This window comes from Cynara cardunculus (assembly GCF_001531365.2).
Source record: "Cynara cardunculus var. scolymus isolate 2C chromosome LG 2, CcrdV1, whole genome shotgun sequence".
Classification (NCBI taxonomy): Eukaryota; Viridiplantae; Streptophyta; class Magnoliopsida; order Asterales; family Asteraceae; genus Cynara; species Cynara cardunculus.
In genome coordinates this window covers 62,392,336-62,419,010 of record NC_037529.1, presented here as the reverse complement: position 1 = coordinate 62,419,010, position 26,675 = coordinate 62,392,336, and the positions used below count along the sequence as shown (strand labels likewise).

Below are 26,675 nucleotides of genomic sequence, written 5' to 3'. Positions count from 1 at the left end.
TGCAACACCAACCTTTTATCTCTCAACCCATCTCCCATCTTTTGAAATCCTTGAAGATGATGTTTGCAACCTTATAACCAGGAAGTCGTCTAGACAATCTATTTGTTCAGAGGTTAAAGAAGATCTGAGGATGACTAAGTTAATAAGCCAAATTGACCAAATTGACCAATCTAAGTAACATAATAGATCTTAATCAACATATGATAATTATTAAAATCAAAATAATAATGATTTTAAAAAATAGAGATCAACATTTTGATTCCAAGTACATACACCAAATTGATGATTTTTATTTGAGTAATCTACGATTTTCGTTCATACAATTTGAGAAAGATTTCAATTTTTATCTTTTTGGTTTTAAAATTTCGATTTTCGTTCATATAATTTATAATTTATTACTGTTTTTGTCCCTAAAACTAAATATGTTAAAAACTCTTCCATTAATTTACGGTATTTTAGTCTTTTTGATTTATCCATCGCTAAAGGATTTCGTTGCTAATAGCTTTCCCTCACAAATCCTTCGTTGGTAATTGATCGCCGCTAATCATTACTAAAAGGTGCCCGTCGTTGATCAGTCGTTAAAGCATTATCCATGACCTTTTGACCCACAAACTATTCACGATGACAAGTCCTACCTTTGGCTACAGACAGGGCCGGTCCTGAGATTTTGGATGCCCATGGCGGAAAGTCAAAAAATGCCCCTTTATATGTGTATATAAAAACCAAAATAGACTATTTGAAGGGGTTTGGAACCTACTCAATCTAGGCGGCTCATCCTCACACCGATTTGTTTTAAATATAACACAAGCATTTTCATCACAAGTAATTTCATTTTTGTCACTACCATTTGCATCACAAGCATTTTCATTTTTATCGCTAGAGTTGGAGATAAGGAGATTGATGGGGATCTAATTAGAAATCTGAGATAATTTGACATTCAAGTTGCTACTGCTCTAAATCTTGCAAAGGTGAACAAAGAAGGATCACTGACACAAACTTATGATAACATTCTTTTGTTTGTAAAGTTTACAAATGATTCTTAGCCTCATTATCATTTCAAGACTACAAGTATTACAAGTATTCCTTTGTTCACAACAGAAGCATTGGAATTCTTTTTAGAGGAAATTGAGACAGCTTGTTACGAAGAAGGAAAGGAAGCTTTCAAACCAAGATTGATTGAATCTATTAAAGAAATATTGGAGTTAAGAAAGYTTGTCAAGAATTACTTGAGTGAAGCAATCTCTTAAGAAAATCCAAAAAAGATGATTGAAAAGGATGCTAGTTTGCCTATTGAATATTTTGTTTCTCGAATGATCAATTCTGAAAAGAAGTTGAAAAGAAATCTAAAACAACTGATACTACAGATTATGAAGTTGTGGATGCAAATGAATGGTTCTTGGAATTCAGATTCTTTGACAAATTTATGACAGAGAAGAACTTCAAAGCTATGACTTATGTTGAACTCAATCTGACAGGTACAAGAGAGAGTATTGGGAGTTCATTAACATGATTGGAAAGTTAAAGGGATGTTTATTCAGACGTGATTACAATGTTTGTTGATGTTAAACAAAAAATGTGGAGAAGCATTGATTATATATGATTTGAGGTTGAAAGAGAAGATAACAAGATGTACACTTTTCCAAAAGCTGATTTTCCAAATCTACGTTTGCAAGATATGTATCAGATTTACACTAAGCTTGCACCATATGAAGATAAAGTCTCCAATTTGAAAAGAGGATTGGTTGCTATAACTCCTGGGATTCTAAGAGCTACCATATGGGCAGGAATGATTGATTCCAGGTAGTGTTTGTGTTAGGTAGAAATAAAACGTATTTGCTGTCTCCAGACATAAAACTTGAAAGAATAGAAAGAATGCACACAGGAACTGTGATAAGAAGTCCTGCAGGGTATGTTTTTAACTTTTAAGTACTCATCCGGTTGTGATAAAAACTGTGATAAGAAGTCCTGCAGGAACTATGAAAGAATGCACACAGGAACATTAAAACAGCCCTAAGTTAAAGTGCTAAAATAATAAAAATATTTTTTTTCTTGATAACCGAGGGGTTAGCCTTCTGAAGAGCCTTTTGGTTTTTTTTTAGTTTTGGTCCAATAAAACTATATTTTTTTTCTTGATAAAAAAGTGATATTTTTTTATTATTTTCGTGATAAAATAATAAAAATATTTTTAATACTCCAAAGGTATATTCTTTCTTTTCCCATACTTCAAAGTAAAATTAAAATTTGCAATCATATTTGGCAAGACTAGAAAGGAAGACAGATGTGACCTGCAAATTTTTATTGATAAAGTAATTTGTGAATGGTATTCAATGAAGCATACAACGACGTAAGCAATGACATCAAACAAGTAAGCAATACTCACTCCCCTCTCTATAAGTATATACGCACACACACACTTACTTCATACCTTCGTATTCGACGTTGCAAAATCTACACAAATCCAGAGTCTTAATTTTCCATCTAATTCTCCAAATGGCAAGTTCTAATGATGTAGTACTGTTAAACTTCTGGGCCAGCCCCTTCGGTGAAAGGGTCGAAATCGCTCTGGCTGAAAAGGGTGTCCATTATGACTACAAAGAAGAAGACTGGGCTGACAAAAGCTCCCTGCTTCTTCAGATGAACCCGGTTCACAAGAAACTCCCGGTTCTCATCCACCATGGCAAACCCATCTGTGAATCTAACATCATTGTTCAGTACATCGATGAGACATGGCAGACCGAGGATCCGCCATTGTTGCCTTCCGATCCTTATCTCAAAGCTCAAGCCAGGTTCTGGGCAGACTTTGTTGACAATAAGGTTAATTTTTCAGCTATATGGAGAACAAAAGGAGAAGAGCAAGAAAGAGCGAAGAAAGAATTCATAGATCTGTTGAAGGTGTTGGAAGAGCAGCTTGGAGAGAAGCCATATTTGATAGGAGAGAGTTTTGGGTATGCAGATATCGCACTGATCCCGTTCAGCTGCTGGTTTTATGCAGTGGAGATTATTGGGAAGATGAATATAGAGAAAGAATGTCCTAAGTTCATTGAATGGGTTAAAAGATGTATGGAAAGAGAGAGTGTCTCCAAGTCTCTTCCTGATCCCCACAAGATTTATGAGTATGTGTTGGAACTAATGAAGAAACTTGGCAACTAAGTTATTTAGCGTAATAAAATATGATACTTGGTTGATGTCTTTTTAGGTCTCATTGGTGCAATGTTATATAAATGATGTCTTTCACAATCATATATGACATTCTATTTTTCCTACCCGTTATATTAAGAACCGAAATTGAAAAGGGGCGGTACTCCTCGTGGGCAGAGTTATTCAAAATTCACTGTCGTGACTATGAGGTTATCGAAAAACCTACCTCACCATCCTCTACTTCTGCGTCAAAGACAAGACGGAACCAGAAGACCAAACCTACATTGCGCTTTGCATTTGACTCGATGCTATCGTTCTCTAATGAGTCTATGGAACCAATTTCAATGATCTCCTCCAGTTTTGTCAGAAACTCTTCGAAGGTGCCATTCTTGAACCTAACTCTTGGGCTTATCAAGTGTAGGAACGTTTGAGAAACATTTTTCAAGACAACAAGCACTCCATAGCAGGTTATCCAAACTTCGTCTTTAAAACCCGATTTCTATTCCATTTATTCTCTGAAACCAGATTTCTATTCCTTTCTTCATGATAGCCTACACCCTATCTACTCTCAAACTATCTTCCATGATACTCGCACCAAACAAAATAACACCACATTGCGACCACAAAACTCCACTACCATCTTCACTTGTAGTGGCATCTTCTAACTCACCTACGGCCAACATTCATCTTACTTTGGCCCACCTATCCCCACCTACGGACCAAACTCTATCCACAAACCAACATCCACCTACAGCTCTACAACCTCTACCAATGGTCCAACCTTTAAACGTCTCTCATCCCACTCCATCTCGCACCATGACTACTCGTAGCATGCATGGAATTTCCAAACTCAAACGGACATTTAATCTCATGACCTCGGTCCAACCTTCCCCATTAGACGTAATCCTAAAGATGCATTGTCTGGCCCTAATTGGAAAGCTGCAATGACTAAGGAATTTGATGCCCCTGATAAAATAAGACGTGGGAATTAGTACCTAAACCATCTAATACCAATATAATTCGTTCTATGCGGATTTTTCGTCATAAAAATAACTCTGGTGGTCCTTTTGAGCGATGCAAGGCTCATCTTGTTGTTGATGGCAGGTCTCAAGAGGTTGGTATTGACCGCAGCAAGACGTTTAGTTCAATGGTAAAACCTACAACGACCCGAATTGTGCTCAATATTGCAATCCATAAATCCTGGCCTATACATTAGTTAGATATTAAAAATGCTTTTTTGCATGTCCAACTCAATGAAACAGTCTACATGCACCAGCAGTTGAATTTTCGGGATTCGGCATATCCGGACTATGTTGTCTGCTTAAACAATTGCTATACGGGTTGAAACAAGCTCCCCGGGCCTGGTATGAGAGACTTGCGACTTTTGTTTCTACAATAGGCTTTGCTCATAGCCGATCTGATCATTCCCTATTTGTTTATCGGAAAGGCAATGATATGGCCTATATCCTTTTCTATGTCAATGACATCATTCTCACAACCTCCTCTAATGGTCTTTAGAAATACATCATGTCACTTCTTGCTAACGAGTTCGCCATGAAGGATCTTGGTCCTCTAAACTATTTTTTGGGCATCATAATAGGTTGTTTCTAACTCAAGAGAAGTATGCCATGGAACCTATTGAAAAAGCTAGTACGACTTCGTGTAAATCGGTTTCTACTCTTGTCGTCTCTTGTTGACACTCAGGCCAAGCTTGGCTCATATTTGGGTTCTTCATAGCCTTGTGGGGGCTTTACAATACCTTACATTCGCTTGGTCGAACATCACATATGTGGTTCAACAAGTATGACTGTCTATGCATGATCCATGGGAGTCGCACATTATTGCCCTTAAACGCATACTTCGCTACATCCAAGGTACCATTGATTTTGGTTTACATCTCTACCGGACATCACTCACTAGCCTCATTTCAAACACTGATGCGGATTGGGGTGGTTGTCCGGACACATGTCATTCCACAAGTGGGTATTGTGTTTTCCTTGGAGATAATCTTCTATCCTGGTCCTCCAAAAGACAACCCACCCTCTCTTGATCCAGTGCCGAAGCTGAATACCGTAGTGTTGCCAATATCTTCTCTGAATCTTGTTGGCTCCGGAATCTCCTTCTCGAGTTACATTGTCCCATTGCCAAAGCTACAATTGTTTAATGTGACAATGTAAGTGCTATATATCTATCCGGTAACCCTGCGCAGCACCAATGCACAAAGCATATAGAAATGGACATTCATTTTGTAGGCGAGAAAGTTGCTTGGGTTCAAGTATGTGTCTTGCACGTTCTTTCTCGAGACCAAATAGCCGATATATTCGACAAAACAAATACTCGAGCACGCTGCAATCTCTCTCCGATTGTGACAGAAGACGTTTTTTTGGTGTAAGGTAAAGTGCATCAAAATTAAATATATTTTGTTTTGTCCCTTATTTTTAAAACTTTACTTTCAAAATGATCACGATTAGAAATCTCAAACAAAAAAGTTTTAATCTTATTTCCAAAAATGATTTTTTAAAGTTATAATAAATGCGTCCAATTTTTCCCTAAAATTATTAGTCGTTTTCATGTATATCATTCTGGTTATATGTTTTCTTGTTAACAAAATTAAAATCTAGAAAAAATTAATTATTACTAGTGTAAGTAGAAAAAGAGTCCTAATATATCGTTTTATAAGCCTTAATTTATAGGATCAAAAAATAAAGCTAATTATCTAACGGCATTATAATAAGTTTATAAAATGATTTTGGGTGTTGTAACAAGTTTTTTTAGAACAATGTATAAAAAAGGCCGTCATAATAGTGGATTTATAGGACACTATTTGAAAAAAATATCATATAAAAATATGGATCTATAGAACATTTTTTCAAAAATCTCCTATAAAATAGATAATGATACATTTTGTATTAAGTGTCCAAAAACATCCTATATCTTATTACTACTCTTTCAGATACAATGTTTTATTTTTTGTCTTATAAGCTATGGGTGATCAAAAATCCGATCAACCCAATCCAACCCAACACGAAATGACCCAACCCGAAGCTACCTGATGTCTAATCGAGTTGTAAAATTATCAAACCGTAAGTATTGGGTTGATATTGGGTCACTATTATTTGAACCCAACCCAACCCGCCCGATAAACTCGATATCCTTTTATTTATTGGATTTAATATGATTGTTGAATTTTGATTAATATATACATTACACAATTACACTATCATGTATGCTTTTCATATACACATATTTTTAATCTATTCACATCTTTATATAACTCATTCGTATATATGTTCAGTAACTGTGAATATATATATATATATATATATATATATATATATAATTGAGAAAATGAACTGTATGTGATATATGTAAGAAATGTGGATAAGTTGTATCAAATGGTTGATGAAAAAAAAGAAATTACGAGTACAAAAATAACATATTCAAGGTTAGAAGAATATTTTAATGTACCAAAGTATCAACCCGACCAACCCGTACGGGTYGGGTTGGGTTGGGTTGCACTTTGGTTTGGGTTGGATTGGGTTAAGATTTTTTCATACCGCAAGTATTGGATTGGGTTGTTTAAATGTCTTCAACCCGATCAACCCAACCCATGAACACCCCTACTATTAACCAAGTCATACAAAACAGTCTATCAAAAAACGCTTAGAAATTGATAACATCATATAAACCTAATTTTATTGTAACGATTATTTTGTCTCCTACTTTTCTTGCCTTTCATTCTTAAAAACGTCTCAACAACACATAATTATTAACTAGAAAACAAAAAACAAAAAACAAAATAAACAAGAATGTGATATATATATATATATATATATATATATATATATATATATATATATATATATAGATAGATATATATAGAAGAGTGTTCAAATAAAAACTACCCAATTTGTACAAACCGTGCAAACCTCATTCAACCAATCATAATTTTTCATTTTGTTCATTTTCTTGTAATTATAAGAAGTTGATTAACCATTTTTATTGTGGAGGGTGTTAATCATGGATATTATCATCTTCATTATTTTAATTTTAGAGAAATACATGAAACATTTTCATTAAAATTTCATTAAATATTATATGAAACAATTTTATAACCATATATGAAACAAATTCATCAAAAAAAGTATTATATGAAACAATTTCATAACCATATATGAAACAAATTCATCAAAAAAAGTATTATATGAAACAATTTCACAAGATTAAATAATTTCATGAAAAAATTTCATAAGATTAAACAATGAAATCGACGTATGAGGGTGGTTTGTACGATTTGTACAAATGAGGGTGGTTTTCATTTGATCGCTCATCTCTCTCTCTCTATATATATATATATATTTCGAAAATCCAGATCAAAGCAATAAATGTACATTTTATATCTTGAAAATATGTATTTAAACCCACAAGAGTGTATCAACTACGTACTTCACTAAACAAACCAAACCCCTTTTGAGTTTTCAAACACCCCTCCCCCCCTTTTCAACCCTCACCAAATGCCCACCGAACCGAGCCTTTTCGTCGTTGCTCCGGATGAAAAATATGACGACGATGGTCAAATAAAACGAACAGGTATGTGCTTTTCATATTTCTAATTGCATTTCACATGTTGTAAGAATATATGTACGATTAGATTCATTACTATCTATATATCTTTGTATGCACTTTTTAATCAACATTAATTTTCGATGATTAATTAGGAACATGGCAAACAGCGAGCGCCCATATAATAACGACTGTGATAGGGTCAGGGGTGTTATCACTCTCATGGTGTTTTGCTCAACTGGGTTGGATACCAGGAGTCGTCATGCTCTTGTTGTTTTCCATCGTTTCTATGTTCACTGCTATTCTTTTATCGGATTGTTACCGATCACCAGATCGTGTTTACGGCACCAGAAACTACACTTACATGCATGCAGTCAAGGCCAATCTTGGTAATTTAATTTTGAATTATTCTAAAGAAAATTTTCAAAAAAATCATTCAATTGACTTTAGTGTTTGGAACGATTAAGTCATTGGATAATTTTTTGAAACGAATAAATCTTTGGACATTTTAAACCCTATATAAATAACTTCTTGGATTTTCTAAAATTGTTATATACATCATTATCATCTATAAAAACGGTTAATATAGTAAAATAATTAAAAAATATATGAAAAAAACCAATGGACGTTCATATTTTGAACGATTAAGTCTCTGAACATTTTTTGAACCAAAAGTACTTACATGTATAAAATGAAACAAATATACCAAAAAAAAATACTTAGATTTAAAAAAGATTATTGTTGTAATTTATTTTAATTAAAAATAAAAATATTCTGCAAGTGTGTTTAAATCTTGTCAGTAATATCATTTTATCGACGGATTAGCAACGATATGTATTTAGTTAAATTTTATTGTTAATTCATTAGTAACTTAATCAAATTATTTTCTATTTTTATAATTTAAAAAATCACCAACACAATATATTTTATTTTTAATCAAAGTAAATTTCATTTAGTTATGTTTTTAAAATCTTTTTTATTTTTTCTTAATTTGAAAATTGCATATGAAATATATTTTGTTTCTAATTAAAATAAATTTAATCAGTAATTTTTTTAAAAACCTTTTTTTTATTTTTCTTAATTTAAAAAATCATTGACGGGGCATATTTTATTTTTAACTAAAATAAATTTCATCAGTAATCTTTTTTAAATGTAAGTATTTTTTGGTAAATTTGTTTTATTTCATAGATGTAAGTACGTTTTTGGTTCAATAAATGTTCAGGGGCTTAATCTTTCAAAATATGAAAGTTCAATGGTTTTTTTCAAACTTTTTTCATTATTTTACTATATTAATCAGTTATATAAATCATAAAAATGTATCTAACAGGGTTTAAAAAATCCAAAAAAATTATTTAACATGTTTTGAATTGTCCAAGTATTTATTTATTTCAAAAAATTGTACAATAACTTAATAATTCCAAACACTAAAATCCATTAATTTTTACATGTTATTTCAACATTCGTCCTCCTAAATTTTTTTCTCACATATATCATTTTCAATGCTCTGAATTAAAGGTTTGGATAATATGGTAAAAAAAAATTCCTTTTCTTGAAAGTTTGACTTTTTTTCAATTAAATTTACTGCTTTATTAAATGACTTGTTCATTAATTACTTCATTGATATTACAAAACTTTACATTACCTACACACATTTATGCCATCTGATGTTCTTCTATTTGCAAGTTTTCACATTTTACCCCCTTAAAATTTTTATATTTACAAAGTTGGTCCTCCAACTTTTCTTAATTAACTTGCAACGGAAATATTCATTGGCACACAGGAATGTTTCAATACAAGCTTTGTGGCTTTGCCCAGTACGGTGTTCTTATCGGAATCACCATCGGCTACACCACCACCACCGCCATCAGCATGGCGTAAGTTCACTGCTTCCACTCTTTCTTTTCCAGTTTACCGATCATCGGTAGTGTAAGTTCACTAATTGCACCATGAATCTTGAATCCTCACTACAATAAAATTTTGGGTTTATAGAACACCCCCAATCTCTAAGCGTCCCAATAGACTGCTTTATATGACTTAATTTATATGACCAAAATATAAAATGTCATATCTAAAGGTGTGGTAATAAGTTTATATGACGCTTTTGGACGTTTTAACAAGTTTTTTTGGACATTTTTAATACAAAGAGTCGCATTAGCAACTTTATAGGACACTTTTGAGAAAGTGTCTTATAAACTCAATCTTTTATAGGATATTTGTTTTATAGGATAGTTTTTCAAATAGTGTCCTATAAAGTTGTTAATGGGACGCTTTATATTAAAAATGTTGTAAAAAACTTATTACGACGTCAAAAAACGTCATATAAACTTATTACAAACTAAGTCTTATAAAGAGTTCTATTGGGACGCTTAGAAATTAGGAGTGTCCTATAAACCCGATTTTGTTGTAGTACCTGAACACTATGAATATATATATGATTTATAATTACTGTCAACATGATAAAATCTCAATATGTCAGCGGATGCTAAATATTGAAGTGGTATAATCTTTGTGTTTATGTTCATTAGGGCAATCCAAAAATCCAATTGTTATCATAAGCACGGTCACCACGCGGACTGCCGTGTCCGCAACAACCCGTTCATGGTGATTTTCGCCATTATTCAAATTATATTGAGCCAAGTACCCAACTTCCATAAGCTATCGCCGCTCTCCATCATCGCTGCTATCATGTCGTTTATGTATTCCACCATCGGCATTGGCCTTTCCATCAGTAAAATTGTTGGAGAAGGTGTGGGAAAGACAAGTTTGGTCAGAAGACCGTTTGGAAACGGCGTCAATGGCTCTGATAGCATGTGGAAGATTTTTTCGGCTCTCGGAGATATTGCTTTTGCTTTCTCGTTCACTTTTGTCCTCATAGAGATACAGGCAAGCGTTGATATGCAAATTCTCGTTATTTAGTGACGACCGCTTTGTCGCAATTTCAATCATTAACTTGCAAGGTTTAGAGCATTCATAATGGTTGGAATTTGTCACCTTATGAAGATTTTATGTTGAATGGCATGAAATTTGAGTAAAAGATTATTGCAGGACACATTGAAATCAAGCCCGCCCGAGAACGAAACAATGAAGAAGGCAACGACGGTCGGAATCTCGGCCTCCACCGTGTTTTACATGTTGTGTGGTGCCCTCGGATATGCGGCATTCGGACATGATGCCCCGGGGAATTTCTTAACTGGATTCGGCTTTTTTGATCCTTTTTGGCTTGTCGATTTGGCTAATATCTGCATAGTTGTTCATCTTTTAGGTGCTTATCAGGTAATTTTTTAGAGATTTCATTCGTCACATACAAGAACACTAAAAAATGCTGAGTATTAGCGACGGAAATTTCCCTTGCAGATGCGTCGCTAAAATTCGAATACCATCCTTAATTCAACTGTATAGAAACCCTAATTAACAGTGATTTTTTTTGGTTCGCATAAACCCTATAAAACCATTTTTGACACAAGTGAAGTGATTGCAATATTTTGGTTATGTAGGTCTTAGCGCAACCATTTTTCGGGTTTATTGACGATAGGAGCCGAACAAGATGGCCACAAAGTACACTAATAACGAAAAACTACTCGTTGGGCGGCCTCGAGATCAATTTATTCAGGCTAATTTGGAGAACGAGTTACGTTATATTGGTGACAATAATCGCGATGATATTCCCTTTCTTCAATGATTTCGTTGGTTTACTTGGCGCGTGCACGTTTTGGCCGCTAACAGTTTATTTCCCGATAGAGATGTACATTTCGCAAGCCAAGATTCGCAAGTTTTCGTCCACTTGGTTTGCAATGCAACTAATAAGTGTAGCATGCTTGATCGTATCCCTCGTAGCTGCGGCTGGATCGACTCGTGGACTCGTTACTTCCGTCCAAATCTTCGAGCCGTTTCAGTCTGTGTCGTAGATGGTTTTAGTAACGCTATAAAAATGAAAAGTACTTGGATCGTTAACGATTAATGTTGTTGTTGTCGTTGTCGTTGTCTATTACTATATATTATAAGTGGTAGCCTGTGCCGGCTACTAATTAATAACGTTGTTCCATCAAAACTACTGCTGCTTGACTTAAATGTATGAAATAACAACTTATTTTTATAAATTTGTTGCATTCTACTTTCATTTTTCTTATTACCGTAATGTCTTACAAATTATTTTTTATTAAAACATTGAACTTTGAAAAACCTACATATTATAACAATGGATAATCTATTACCTTTTAAACATGTTAACTTTTTTACTTTTTTCTGTTTGTTTAGATTCAATGAGATAATGTGAATGACACATCAATTTTGATGACATGGTTAAAATAAAATAAATAACAAAAAACCTATTTCAAATTATTTGAAATGATTTTTATTTTCATTACTACGATTTAAAAAAATATATTTTTACTCTTTCTTATTAAATTGAGGCAAATTAGACATTTTAAAGTAAAATATTTCTTAAATAAATATGATATATTATTTTTGAGATAACAGTTTTGTTTGTAAAAAAATGTAATACTTTTTATTTTATTTTGTTCAAAAAAATACATATATCTTTTAAAATTCTTTTTAAAATGTTAGCGAGATAAATTGTGATCTACATTTTTTTTAATATTTTTATATTAATGAATAATTCAAAAAGATCTAATTAATTAAATATATTTATATGTCAAGTAATTTTTTTAACAAGTATTATATATTCTTTAAATATATTTTTTGGTAAGAGAATAGCAATTAATATTTTCTCTTTTCAAATAATACATATTCTTTTTAAATGTTAACGAGATAAATTTTGTTTTACTAGTTTTATTAATATTGGTATATTAATGAATAATTTAGAAATTTTCTAATTCATTTAATATATAATTAAATAATATGTAAAATGTCTAAGTAATTCAATATTAAAACTAAAAGTACAACGTTGTAATAAAAACATATAAATGTTATAATAAAATAATTTTGAAATTACAATGTTCTAATAAGAAAAAGTCACATTAGCTATAGTACATGTGAACAACTTATGTGGACAGTGGAGGTGGCATGAAAACCTAGTATAATGGTTAAATTTAAATCAAAATGTTACACAATGTTATAATAGATAAATTTTTCAAAGTACAATATTATAATAAAAAATAATTTGAAAATACATTGTTATAATAAAAAAATTTGGATATGCAATGTTATCATAAGGAAATCTATGAAAATAAGTTGATATTTTATGCATTTTGTCCAATCAAATATCGTGTAGTCTGCGTTTTAGTTAAATATACCATCTAAAATTTTGAATGGTTCTTTTTGATAAGATTTTATAAGTTCGTCCCTTTAAAATAAAAAATAAATGCAAAGTAGAGATGACCAAAATTCGGTCCCGGGCCGGGCCTTAACCGGTCCCTACCGGTCCTAACCAAGACAAAAACCGACGGTAACCGGTCCCGGTACCGGTTCCGGTGATTTTCCTTGTAACCGGTCAAGCTTACCGGTAACCGGTTGTCCCAACCTGTCCCGGTTCCGGTCCCATAACCGGTTCTGGCCGGTCCTATTCAAAAAAAAAAAAAAAAAATTTCAAATTTTTGGTTATTAATAAATTTTTAATATGTTATTAATATGTTTGTAATATGATATTTTTAATATGTTTTATTATAAATACATTTTATTATAAATACGTTTTGTTATATATTTATATATATATATACGTTTATAAATACGTTTTATTATAAATACGTTTAAAAATACACAATAAAAATACCTTTTATTATATATATACGTTTCATTGACTTTCATTGACCGATCCGGGCCGGGCCGGTCCTATAACCGGTTACATAACCGGTCCCGGTCTTAACCGGTTTCGGTCCCAAAAAAAGTCAAAAACCCTAACCGGATCATAACCGGCGGTCCCTCAACCGGTCCCGGTTCCGGTCCTCCGGCGGTTATGGGCCGGGCCGGGCCTATTTGGCCATCTCTAAATTGCAAAGTAAACGAATAATTCTTTGAACCGTGACACGTTACGGTTATTGTATCTGAAAGTCCTAATTAATCAAAGCGTTATAAAAAATGACTATTTTGTCCTTTGAGGATCAATACTTTGGGGTAGGGGTGTTCAAAAACCCGACCAATCTGATCAACCCAACGCAAAATAACTCAATCCGATGTCTAATCGAGTTGTAAAATTGGCAAACCGTAAGTATTGGGTTGATATTGGGTTACTATTATTTGAACTCAACTCAAACCAATGAAACCCGATATCCTTTTATTTCTTGAATTTAATATGATTGTTGAATTTCCATTAATATATACATTAGACAATTACACTATCGTGTATGCTTTTCATATACACATATTTTCAATCTATTTACATATCTATATAATTCATTCGTACGTGAACATATATATGTAAATTGAGAAAATTAACTGGATATGGTATACATAAGAAATATGGATAAGTTGTATTAAATGATTGATGTTGAAAAAGAAATTATGAGTAAAGAAACAACATATTCAAGGTTATAAAAATATTTTAATGTACAAAAGTATCAACCCAACCAACCCGTACGGGTTGGGTTGGGTTGCACTTTGGTTTGGGTTGGGTTACATTTTGGTTTGAGTTGGATTGGTTTAAGATTTTTCAAACCGCAAGCATTGAGTTGGGTTGTTCAAATATCTTCAACCCGATAACTCAACCCATGAACACCCCTACTTTGAAGCAATAGCTAAAACATCACTTTCAGTATTCTTCCAACAAAAAGTAACTTAATTACTTTATTAATTTTTATTTTGAACGACTAAATCATGAACTTTTGTTTGAATAAAAAAGAATTTTCTTATTTTAAATTATCTATACTATATTATAAAATATTTGACAAAAACACTTAAAGCCATTTTTTATGCATGAAGTACTGTATATTGATGCATATTACTTAAAATTCAAGATTACAAGTAAATTATGCGTAAGTAAAACTTATTAAATTTTATGTTGAATTCGTATAACTAACTGCGAATAAACATAATCAAATAAAAAATAAACATCTCATTTTAAAATCTAAAAAATCTAAAATATAATCAGGATAATTATCGAGTTCTAACAAAATAATTAATCAATATCTTTATAATAAAATTATGTTATTAAACCAAATATAAATTACTTCGTTATTGAACCCAAATTAAATTATAATAAAAAAATTGAATTAAAAAAATGAAAAAATTTAAATAATTAATTTGATACTAATATCGATATATTTATGTCAAATATTTATGATATTTTTAAATTTATATTTTACTCAAAAATAAAAACATTATCGTTTTTTCAAAGTCATATAMGACCATATTATAACATCGACTGAGATAAAAAAATAAAATGAAATATTAAAATTAAGATATATCTCGTTGCATTACACGAGTACCCTTCTAGATAACTTTAAATAAATAAATCTTGGTTATGTAAATCTTTATAAACTAAAAAGCTACGTGTAACCGGTTTGAAAGGTTCTAAATTAAAACAAAAACCTAAATCAGTTTTACGTTTCTCAAACCCAACACCCATCGCTCCCCGGCCCTAATTGTCATCTGCTCTCTATTGGTGTCGTTGGCACTTGCTATCGATCTCCCTCTATTTGATCGTTTTTTTTTTGTTTTTCAATTCTCCTTCTTGTGCTTCATTAAATTGTTGTAAAAGAAAGAGAATCGAAAGACAAAAAAGAAAAAGGAAAAAAAAAAGAATCGGTGGCAGGGGACAAGGGCGGCAATGGGTGGTTTGGAGAACAAACGATGATGAGCTGGCAAGCGGTAGAGACGACGTTTGATGCGAGGGGTTTGAATGATGTAGTATTTGGAAACTCTAAACTGGTTTTTAATTTTTTACTTTAGAACTTTCTTAACCGATTACCAGTATTTTTTTAGCATTCAAAAAATATATAATAAGACTTAATTATCAAAAGGAAAAAGTAAAATTATATATTTATTTTAAAAAGTTTAAAGACATAATTATTTAAAATGGAAAAATTCGCTTTCTTTGGTTCTTCTCCGTTCTTTTTATAGTGCTATAGGGAATCTTTTGTTTAAAGTTAAATGTACGAAATAACAATCTACTTTTATAAAAAAAAATTATTATAACATCATTTTTTTTTTTATTATAACAATATACTTTAAATTATTTTTTATTAGGGTATTGTATTTTGAAAAATCTACTTATTATAGTAATGAGTAATTTGTTATTTTTTAAACCAGTTAACCTCTTACTTTTTTTTGCTTGCTTGTCTTAAATGAGATGATGTGAATGACATATCATTTTGATAATATGACCAAAAACAAAAAAATAACCTCTAATAAATTATTTTTGATGATTTTCACTTGTTTTTTGCGACGATTTAAAAAAAACATTTCAATTTTTTTACTTTGTCTTGTTAAATTACATGCAGATTATATATTTTAGAGAAAAATAATTCATAAATTAATATGATATACTATTTTCGAGATAACTATTTTGTTTGTAAGAAAATGTAACATTTTTCTTATTTTATTTTATTCAAAAAAATATACTTTAATGTTTTTTTCATAAAAAAATCTAATTAATTTAATATATTTATAGGTCAAATAATTTTTTAAACAAGTACAATATATTTTCTTAAAGGTAATAATTCTTATTTTCGTTTTTCAAAAAATACATATTTCTTAAAAATGTTAGTCAGATAGATTGTGTTTTACTAGTCTTCTTGGTATTGGTATATTAGCGAATAATTTAGAAAATTTCCAAATTAATTAATATGTCCGTTAAATAATATCTAAATCAAATTCTTTTTCAAAGTACAATGTTGTAATAAGAGATGTCACGTCAACAAAATTTTACACGTGGACATCTCATGTAGACAATGACATGACATGAAAACCTGAAAACTTGTGTCATGTCATCTTATTTCAAATCAAAAGATTATCCATTGATATAATCTCGATTTTGAGAGATTAAATTTTTAGTTGAAATTTTACTAAATTTAGGTAAACATGTTTGATTAAAATGTACAATGTCTAAATAATAAAATACTAAAATTAAAGTACAATATAATATATGTCATATCATCATATGGTACACATGGACAACCTACGTGGACAGTGACATAACATGAAAATCTAGTATAATGTGTAAATAAAAATCAAAAGGTTACCCAATGCTATAGTAGATAAATTTTTCAAAGTACAAAACTCTCTAATAAAAAATAACTTATAATTACATTGTTGTAATAAGAGAGTTTATATAAGTAAGTTGTTATTTTTTTTTGTTGATTAACCTGGATATCTAACCCGCTATGCGAACCGACTAATCTCAGGACGACTACATGTTTTGCAGATAGCCCGGAGACCGGAGTCACCGCATTTGAACCTCCGCGGCCACAAGAGGATTTTTATTCCTCCTTGGATTTGAACCTGAGACCTCCTGGTACTTTTGACCTTTGGAGCCAAGCTCAAACCAATCAAACACCACCCTTGTGATTAAGTTGTCATTTTATATGTTTCGTACTAAAGATAAAGTTGTAAGTTTTCTCCCTATATTATGAAAGGTCAAAAGCAATAACATAATCAATTATTGTAAGTTGATATCAGTGAACAATATCTTTGATTCTCATTTTACAAAGAAAGTTAGTCCTTCGTTTAGTATTTAATATTCTCTCCACGCTTTTCTTTAATTATCCTTTTAAACGTTAATTATGTTGGGTAATGTAACATATGCAATACTCGCGACATTCGTTCTTAACAATTAAGGATTCTTAGTTATCGTGAAACTTGAACGGCATGCATGCATAGTTGGTGTTCAAGTTGTTGGAAGGTTTGGGTTACCCTCCAAAGTATCCCTACCGGCTTATCTGGCCTTACAACCAACACGAGTAATGGGTCGTTTACCTGTGTAAACAGTTACCTTAACATTCTCGGTCATCAAAATAGATACTTGAGTTACAAACAAACTAATCCAAACAATTACTTACCCAAAAAATAGCATGCTTTTTGCTTCAAAGGCAACCTGGTACAGAAAGTAAATAATTGATAAAAGAGAAGAAAATTGAAGGGAAGTGGAAACCTAAGTAGGATGTCCATTATTATATATATGCATTTTCCATATTTTGAACATAAAGTCAAATCAAGGGTCTTACTCCAACACCCACACGCACACACACACACACACAAAGAGTGAGTTGGTGTTTTCATCAGCCACCTCCACTTCCTTGTGTTCTCTTCTCTTCTCCTATTAATAGCCTTCACCACCACGCTAATAAATGCACAATTAAATGTCAATGGAGAAAGGAGACTCCAATGAAGGGTACGATGATGATGGAAGAGTTAAAAGAACAGGTTTACATGTTCAAATTACGACCTTAATTAATTATAATTAATATATGCAATTGCAGTCTCTTCTCCAATTACCGTTTTTGTTTATATATGCATGCGTACATTTGAAAAGTGATGTTATAACTTGTAATTAATTGATAACGATACTAATTGTATTATTATGTGAATAATTAATATGTTGATGTTTGCTAAATTTGTTTATACTTTTCATTGTGGTTTTGAAGGGACGTTAATAAGTGCAAGCGCACATATAATAACAGCAGTTATAGGATCAGGAGTGTTGTCGTTAGCATGGTGTTTTGGTCAATTGGGTTGGATTGCAGGGACAGCTTCTCTTATGGTTTTTGCAGTCATCACTTGGTTCACTTGCCTCTTGCTTTCAGACTGTTATCGTTCGCCTGATCCGGTTACCGGCACCAGAAACTACAATTACATGCAGGCTGTCAAAGCTAACCTTGGTAATTTCATCAATTTCTTTATATGAGTTCAAATATATCGAAAAGACTGTGCCAAAAGAATTGCTACCTTTCTGTTGTATGGTATGATTTTTGTTGGTGATGACGATTGACAAATGTCCACTTAAAAGGCTTCCATAAGAAACAAGAGTGAGTTTGTTGTTTATTTCTGTATAAAAAAGCTCCCCATGATCATTATATATATTACGTAAGCCATTAAGAACTCGCTGGACCTAAAGTTGAGTTTGGGACATCATCACTTTAGTAAAATAGCCTGCCAACTACTACAAGACCCAATAACAACCCAAGGGTTAAAGCTTAGCTCCCTAAAGTTGGTCAAAAGTGGCCAAGTCTTTTTTAAACCTACAAAATTTTATATCCGTTCATTTGAGGAACCACACAATCTATATACAACATATATACATACTCTATATATATATATATATATATATATATATATATATATATATATATATATATATATATATATATATTTATATGGGGTTAGGTTCCGGTCGGAAAGAAAGTTATAGTAAGAAGGGATCTCCACTCTTGGATCAATCCTAAATGAAAAGAACCATTAGATCAACATTAATGAGATATACTAGATCAATTCCTTTCTAAAGAACAATTCATGGGTTGTTCTCAGGTTAAAAGTGATCAAGGATTAAAATCTCTTCTTATACTTCTCACTCAAACTCCTATTCTCAGATGATCCTTATACACACATATTTGACAATCTAGAAACCAATTGTTCATGTTTTATTCATTATGCATTTAGTGATAAATATTCATGATGAAAATGCCTATCATGAATTATGAAAATACATTATATTCAAGATTATTCATGATGAATAATGCATGAAATAACTAGGGTTGTCAGGTTCATAAATGAACTTTGTCCTACACATATAAAGGCATATATAAGAAATAACAAATTGGGTTCCAAAAATCTCAGGAGGACTTCAATACAAACTTTGTGGAATAGCTCAATATGGGATTCTTATTGGAGCTACCATCGGATACACCATCACCGCCGCCATTTCCATGGCGTAAGAACTATAACCAACATGTTTCCATGATTCCATCCGTTACTAACAAGTTTCACCTATTCTGATTTCTTTTTAATTTGGCTCGATCACCAGGGCAATTGAACGCTCAAACTGCTTCCATAAGTCAGGCCACCACAAGGGGTGTCACACATTGAACAACTCATATTTGTTGATCTTTGCGATTATTGAAATTGTTTTAAGCCAAATCCCAAACTTCCACAAACTCTCACTAATATCCATCGTTGCGACCATCATGTCTTTTACCTACGCTACCATTGGCATTGCTCTCTCCATTGCCAAAATTGCAGGTTAGAATCTCTACAAACTTGTGTCCTTTTTCCTTATAGAAAAATGTAAGAACTTTCATTCATTCGTGTTTTTTGGATCTAAGAAGAAGGTGGACACACCAGAACAAGCCTCACAGGAATACCAGTTGGGAAAGACATGCCAAGTGTTGATAAAATGTGGACCACTTTTTCAGCCATTGGAGATATTGCTTTTGCCTATTCTTTCTGTCCAGTCCTCCTTGAGATACAGGCATCTCTCTCTCTCTCTCTCTCCCTCCCTCCCTCGCTATGTATATAAACACACTCATACACACACACACATATATATATATACACACATACATATGGGCATGTTCAAGTGAGAACAGTAAATATTTTAAAAACCTATGAACCAACTATTCATACTTTATTAATGATGAAAATTGTTCATAATGAAATGTCATGAATTATGAAAATGCATGATATTCATGATCATTCATTGTTGTTATTCATGAATAATGCACAAAATAGTGGTTTTCAGGTTCTCAAATATTTATGGTTCTCATTTAAACTTTTCCCTACAAACATATATGTATTTATGTATAAATTTTGCTAATAAAATGTTGGAAATGCAGGACACACTGAGATCAAGTCCTCCAGAAAACAAAGTCATGAAAAGGGCATCTACTGTGGGAGTATCAGCATCGACCTTATTCTACATGATATGTGGGACACTAGGATATGCCGCATTCGGTAATGACGCACCTGGGAATTACTTGACAGGATTCGGTTTTTATGAGCCATTTTGGCTTATTGACTTTGGTAACTTATGCATCGTAATTCATCTTCTTGGAGCCTACCAGGTAAAGAGTTATTTAATAACTTTACTATATCTGAACTAAGAGTATCCACAGTGGAGCTTTTTGCAGATTTTTTGGGAGAGTTTTTTTGGCCCAATGAGATTGTGAAAAAGCATTTGACAAAAAAAAAAACCACCTTTTGCTTGTAACCACACAAGCTCCCAATAAGCTTGTGGGTCCCATTTTTTTCATGTTTTGCTTGGCCACCTAAGCTTGTGGGTCGCACTTTTTTGGAAAAAGCATTAATGAGAACGCTTATCAGTTATCATTGTGGATGCTCCCAAGAGAATAATATCACCTTCAACCCCTTAAATCTACTTATACAGGTGTATATCCAACCATTTTTTGCGTTCGTGGAAAACTGGAGCAAAGAAAAATGGCCACAAAACAAATTTATAACAATAGAATACTCGCTAGGCAAATACAAGATCAACATCTACAGGTTGGCATGGAGGTCAGGATATGTGGTCTTAGCGACACTGGTAGCCATGATCTTTCCATTTTTCAATAGTTTTCTTGGCCTTATTGGTGCTGCTACGTTCTGGCCATTAACGGTGTATTTCCCAATAGAGATGTACATTTCAAAAGCAAAGATTGAAAAGTATAGTTTCACCTGGATCTGGATGAAGGTATTGAGCCTGGCATGTCTGACTGTATCACTAGTTGCTGCTGCTGGATCTATCCGAGGCCTCGTTGTGTCCGTGGAGACCTTCAAGCTTTTCCATTCAGTGTCTTAGATTCTAGAACCTGTCTGTTTCTCTTCAGTATAAACATTATCCCAGATTTGATTTAGTTAAAGTGAAACAAAACAAGGGTTATCATGTAATATGCATCATTGGCTTCTGAATTTTTATAGTTTTCGGTAGACTAGCATACCGGAATTGTTTGTTGTATCAAGTTCCTTTTTGTAAACTATTCTGAGTTGATCATCCATCTAAAGAGTTAAACCATGATTAGCAAACTAGTGTTTAGCTGGGACATATGGAGAAGTATTTAGCTAAACGACCTCCTAACAAATGTTTTTAAATCTATGACCTTCGGACAAGTTTTTAGGCATTCTTATGTATGATAATGGCATTCTTCTGTTAAGCAAAACATTCTCAAACCTATCAGAAGGTCATAGGTTTAACAAAAACCTGTTAGAACCTCATTTAACTGAAGGACCCGACGTATAGACCACATCTGCAACATCATACCACCTAGTAATTCACTGATAAAATAACAAGAAAATCAAGTCGAGCCTGTTATCATATTGCATCAACTGTACCTAAGTTTATAAACTTGTATACAGCTGTTCTAAATATCCCATCTGCTCAATTTCCCATTATAAAGCTGCAATTGAGAAAGATCTAGGCTTTGCATCAAGATAGTGGCCACGCATCAAGCTAACTAAACCATCAAACGCATCCGACTTTTCCATATCAAATACATATGAAACAGTGTTGCCATAATCAGCTGATCTACATACCAGTTAAACATAATTATGAATGGTGACTTACCTTATACAATCACGACATAGTATTTACAAATGTGAATGGAAGAAGTCTCATAACAAGGAGAGTTCCTTTTTACATTTAGAGCAACTAACAATGTGGTATAATATAAGAACAGTGAGAAATCTAGTTACCTTAATTTTTCTATTTTTTATTTTCATGGGAAGAAGTTGCTAGACGGTTAACAAACTTTTAACAGCAGACACCCAACGTGCATAATGATATAACAAGCTACAACTATTTTATGCAAGATCTCGTTCAAAAATCTGTGCAAAGGCTACTGACCATACCCTTATTTTCACAAGTATATATAAGGAAAAGTACAAGGCAACAGCAATTGTCATACAATTTTACAGGAAGCTGACATAATCAATATAACATTGGTGAAGTTTGGGACATCCGTTCATCTTCTAGAAGTGCATATGGATCAATATATTGGGGTAGCTGTACTTGTCTTGCGGTACCATCATGGACAAATTTTGGTCCAAAATACTGCAGAAAGAACAGACCGTTAAGGATGTTGACAAGTTACAAAGCAAAGCGAAAGCAAAAGTCTTGGCAAACATACTAAAAGAGTAAACATTGTTTGGGGGTTTTTAAATTAAGCATTGAAGATAGGTAGCATTTAGGTTGAATGATAGCTACATCTTTGTCACAAAAAAATAGTCCACTCTAGACTTTGAAAATTCAGAACTAAATCTAAGTTTTAATTGACATAGATGTTTTTAGCTTTTTTAGTTTCAGAATGTTATGGTAATAGATTGTTATAGTTAAATGCAATTATCATGTTAGCTAATCGGTAAGCAAAGCAGTTAAGAAGGAATTCATTTGACACTCAAAAGTCAAATGTAGGCTCTTCCACTGAAACAGAGGGGTACTCATAAATATGAGCTAGAGTAAAATTAATTAACACACCTAACGTCCAAAGTTCACATCGATCAAGTCATTGAACGTTGGTCTTAAGAATGAGTGATTGCGCTTCTCCAAATTGTTTCCTTTTTTCTCCCCTTTTGAGTGCAAATGTGATTTTAATTTTTTCCTATGCAAGGAACTAATATTTTCTCTACATGAGAAAATATGAGAACGTTTTACAAGTTTCTTGTCACTCACATCAAATAAAATGCTTCAGGGTTTTCCATGTGATATCAGTGTCTCAATCATAAAGCAAATAACTTGCTTCTACCAGTATAAAACGAGGCGACACTTTTTTTTCAGCCAGACGATCAATTTAAGTTTACATCATCGAGAAAAACAAGGAAAAACAGGGAAGACCTTGATCTTTCAATGATGATAATAGATTATCCCAAAATGAGATAAATGGTAATATCACTTCTATAACTTAGGAGAGTTCTGTTCCTTTCCATTTTCTATTTTTTGGTGCCAGCCAAAGACTGACTTAGCTCCTAGTCTCCGTGATGTACTAACCAATTTCAATTCCATGTACATAAATAAATATAAAAAGAAACACATGTTGGCGAACAACTTTGTCCAACATGATATTTCAAACAGTTGTTATGCACCAACCAACCATATGAATCAAATTTATGAACTAAAACTAGGAATTGCTAAGAATACTAGCAGAAGTATACATAAATTGTAAAAGCATCATGTCTCAACAGTGCTTACAAGGTAAATAGCAGAGAAGGATGCAACAGTTACAAGGAACAGTGGCCAAAATGCTAAGAAGAATGTTCCTCCAAGCCTTAGCAAGAGGTTAGCACGCGGAATCAATCCCTGGCATGCAGAAAAGAAGACTAAGTTCCATAATCTTATAAACAGGAAAAAAAAAAAAAAGAGAGAGGAGGAATATGAGACCAAAAAAGTCACTGCAGTTATTACAAAGAACACTACAAATATCACAAATCATTTGTTTTTAAACCTGAAGTGCAATATCATAGATCATTAACTCAGCTAAACATGTTTGAAGTTCAGAGACTTATTTGCACTTTGCTGTCATTCAAACATGTAGAAAACATCAATCTGAAGTGAGTTAGCCTTTGAGTGCATACCATCTTTAAGGGATTAGGATTATTATTTATTAGCATATTTTCCTAGTTTCCTTGTACTGATGAGCAAGACTTGAAAGTCATACAATTCAAGCATCTTGAAAGTCAAACATTTTCGTATCTCTCCAATAAACCGAAACATAAGTGTCCATTTATTGGTTACTCAAATCTTAATAAGCTACTCATGCCTCTAAGATTAAATGGCTTATATCGTGATTGGATAGCTTCAATTTACCTATTATCTATTATAACACTCCTACAACTTCTCTGATGGACTCATGGGTTGCTATTGCAGAAACCTCCTACAAAGAACTTCAGATCACTACTGCTGGTCTCCACAATTTATACTCAAGCCCAAAAATATCTATAAGTGATATGAATACAGATTGCATATAATCCATATCTATTTCAATTATATTCATCGAGTCCAGAATAGAACCTAGAAGGTTTATTAAAATTCAAAGTATGACATGAATATAACATTTATGTACTTCTGCAATACACATAAAATGAACATAGTGAAAGCGTCAAGATTCATTTCATAATAGTATAGAAGGCATAGACATCCCAGATTCCACTTTCCAATTAGATAATTAATTTTGACTGTCACCGTTAAAGATGTTTTTTTCAATAAAAGATTTAGAGCCAGGTCATTTTTTTGTGCTCTAGCAAAGACACACATAATACTTTGCATATTCATCCTTATATAATCTGATAAAGCTTTCTTGAAATGATGCAGGAAATTGGAAACAGGTTGATTGCTAAAGCTCTTGTCCTCTTAGCATGGTTGCTTAGACATTCCTTTAGGCCGGCTAAATACTAGAGTTCTATGACCAACTAACATAACTAGAACCTTCATTTGATGTAAAAGAAGATATGTGACTTCTCAGGAGTTCTGTCCTTCATGTTCTTGTGGTTGCCCAAGACACACATATAGAAAAATGCAAATACTCTTTCACCAAGATCACCAGCATCTTTAAGGATTTTTTTGAGAAAAACAAAATATTATAAGAAATTAAAAACGATTAAAAATCTTTCAACCTCAAGGCCCTCACTGTTCAAAGCCATGGATCGCTCCCTTTGATTAGATAGGCTTTTCTCAAAATCTGTTGATACATTGTTTGAACTTGAAATGTTTCCATCTTCATCCTTAAACATCATCTCCTTGTTATTGGAAGCTGTCCAGCTTTCATCGAGCAATGAAGTGGGAGTCATACCGCGTCGTTTCAATTCCTTCATAAACAAAGATTCCGGAGGTTCTTCACCTGAAAATAGTGGAAATACCAGACATCCGAGTTGGACGCTATAAATTACCCACCAAAATATAGATAAGCATATCAAAAACCGTAAACCAAAGTTCCTCATTGAACAAAAACTGTTTATGGGGACATCGCTAATGGTCTACATGGTCATTGGCTGTAACCCCCAACATGTCTTACCCTATTGGCGACAAACCACCTTCAAGGGCAAGTGCAGTCAGCATGTAGAGTAAATCGAGCATGATTAGAGAGCATATCAATTCAGCATTGCAAAAGTAAGCTTTTCTACTCATGCTTTTCATCTTCACTAATTACTGTCTATTTAAATTCTGTTTGCATTGCATTCATATTTTCTGAACACTACTAAGATTACGGATTTCCATCTGTTGTACATGAATATCTGTATTTCTACATTAAACTATACACGAACATCTTACATCGCACCAACAATACAAATTCTTAAAAAGCAAAGATGAATACATTATAAATTTATAATAAATTAAGCAAACGTTGGGTAAATAAAATTAAGCGTCTGGTTACACTTCTTCATGCGCATTACGGAGTTGATTTTGGAATTAGTTAACGCATAATATGAAAGGAGAAACCAAATTTTCCAACTAAAAGCCATAAAACAGCAGAAAATGTAATCAAAGCAAGTACCGTTTCTTTCACTATTATCAGCATCTTGAATCCTGCAAGAAACCTTGAGCACTCTGTTAGTCGATAACTTTGAGCTGAACTTGACAATTCTTCTTGTACCAGAGCAACCAAACCGTTCATTCCTACGAGAAGACGATGGCGAAGCAGAAAACGGATATAAACCGGCTTTCAACATCTTAACCGAAGCCATTGTTAATATTCTCCAGGATTTTGGGAAAGAAATTGGGGAATTTTACTCCATTTTTTGATAGAAAGCTGTTTCTGTAGAGAGAGAAAGAAGCAAGTGGCGGTGAAGCTGTGAGCATTTGTTGGTGCCGCTGATTGCTAATTTGCGCTTGGATTTTGTGTGGTGGAGTGGTGGTTGCTTCGTGGCTACAATAACCACCTGTACAGTTTCCATCCCAAAGGGCTTGATCGTAATTTATGAAAACTACTTCAAAAATCAACATATTTTGTAAGTTACTTCATTCTATGAGGTATTTGGCTTGTTATAAGTTAAAAGGGTTTAACTTTTTCAAAAACTCCTTATTACCGGTTTGACACCGGTATAAGTTGTTTATCCAATCACTCAAAAATGCTTATTGCCGATGTTGCACCAAAATAAGTCAATAA

The 26,675-nt window shown here is 32.8% G+C and overlaps 4 protein-coding genes across 5 annotated transcripts; 3 read left to right on the top strand and 1 right to left on the bottom strand.

Moving 5' to 3' along the window:
* Nucleotides 1–2,435: 2,435 nt before the first annotated feature.
* On the top strand, nucleotides 2,436–3,190 carry LOC112506752 (probable glutathione S-transferase). Its single transcript, XM_025110998.1, has one exon. It carries the CDS (start codon nucleotides 2,491–2,493, stop codon nucleotides 3,148–3,150), a length of 660 nt encoding a protein of 219 aa, XP_024966766.1. The 5' UTR covers nucleotides 2,436–2,490; the 3' UTR covers nucleotides 3,151–3,190.
* A 4,462-nt stretch (nucleotides 3,191–7,652) lies between these two features.
* On the top strand, nucleotides 7,653–11,606 carry LOC112506263 (amino acid permease 6-like). Its single transcript, XM_025110277.1, has 6 exons — nucleotides 7,653–7,728; nucleotides 7,857–8,090; nucleotides 9,482–9,575; nucleotides 10,227–10,584; nucleotides 10,747–10,974; nucleotides 11,196–11,606. Exons 1-6 carry the CDS (start codon nucleotides 7,653–7,655, stop codon nucleotides 11,604–11,606), a joined length of 1,401 nt encoding a protein of 466 aa, XP_024966045.1.
* A 6,335-nt stretch (nucleotides 11,607–17,941) lies between these two features.
* Nucleotides 17,942–21,603, top strand: LOC112506845 (amino acid permease 6-like). Of its 2 annotated transcripts, none has more exons than XM_025111144.1 (7): nucleotides 17,942–18,015; nucleotides 18,237–18,470; nucleotides 19,426–19,519; nucleotides 19,613–19,827; nucleotides 19,914–20,056; nucleotides 20,421–20,648; nucleotides 20,972–21,603. In XM_025111144.1, exons 1-7 carry the CDS (start codon nucleotides 17,952–17,954, stop codon nucleotides 21,380–21,382), a joined length of 1,389 nt encoding a protein of 462 aa, XP_024966912.1. In that variant the 5' UTR covers nucleotides 17,942–17,951; the 3' UTR covers nucleotides 21,383–21,603. The 2 variants fall into 2 exon arrangements, with proteins under 2 accessions (XP_024966912.1, XP_024966911.1); XM_025111143.1 differs by having other exon boundaries at nucleotides 19,911–20,056.
* A 710-nt stretch (nucleotides 21,604–22,313) lies between these two features.
* LOC112506994 lies at nucleotides 22,314–26,411 on the bottom strand. Its single transcript, XM_025111371.1, has 4 exons — nucleotides 26,064–26,411; nucleotides 25,186–25,409; nucleotides 23,765–23,872; nucleotides 22,314–22,630 (listed from the first exon to the last, which is right to left on the bottom strand). Exons 1-4 carry the CDS (start codon nucleotides 26,251–26,253, stop codon nucleotides 22,508–22,510), a joined length of 645 nt encoding a protein of 214 aa, XP_024967139.1. The 5' UTR covers nucleotides 26,254–26,411; the 3' UTR covers nucleotides 22,314–22,507.
* Nucleotides 26,412–26,675: the final 264 nt, after the last annotated feature.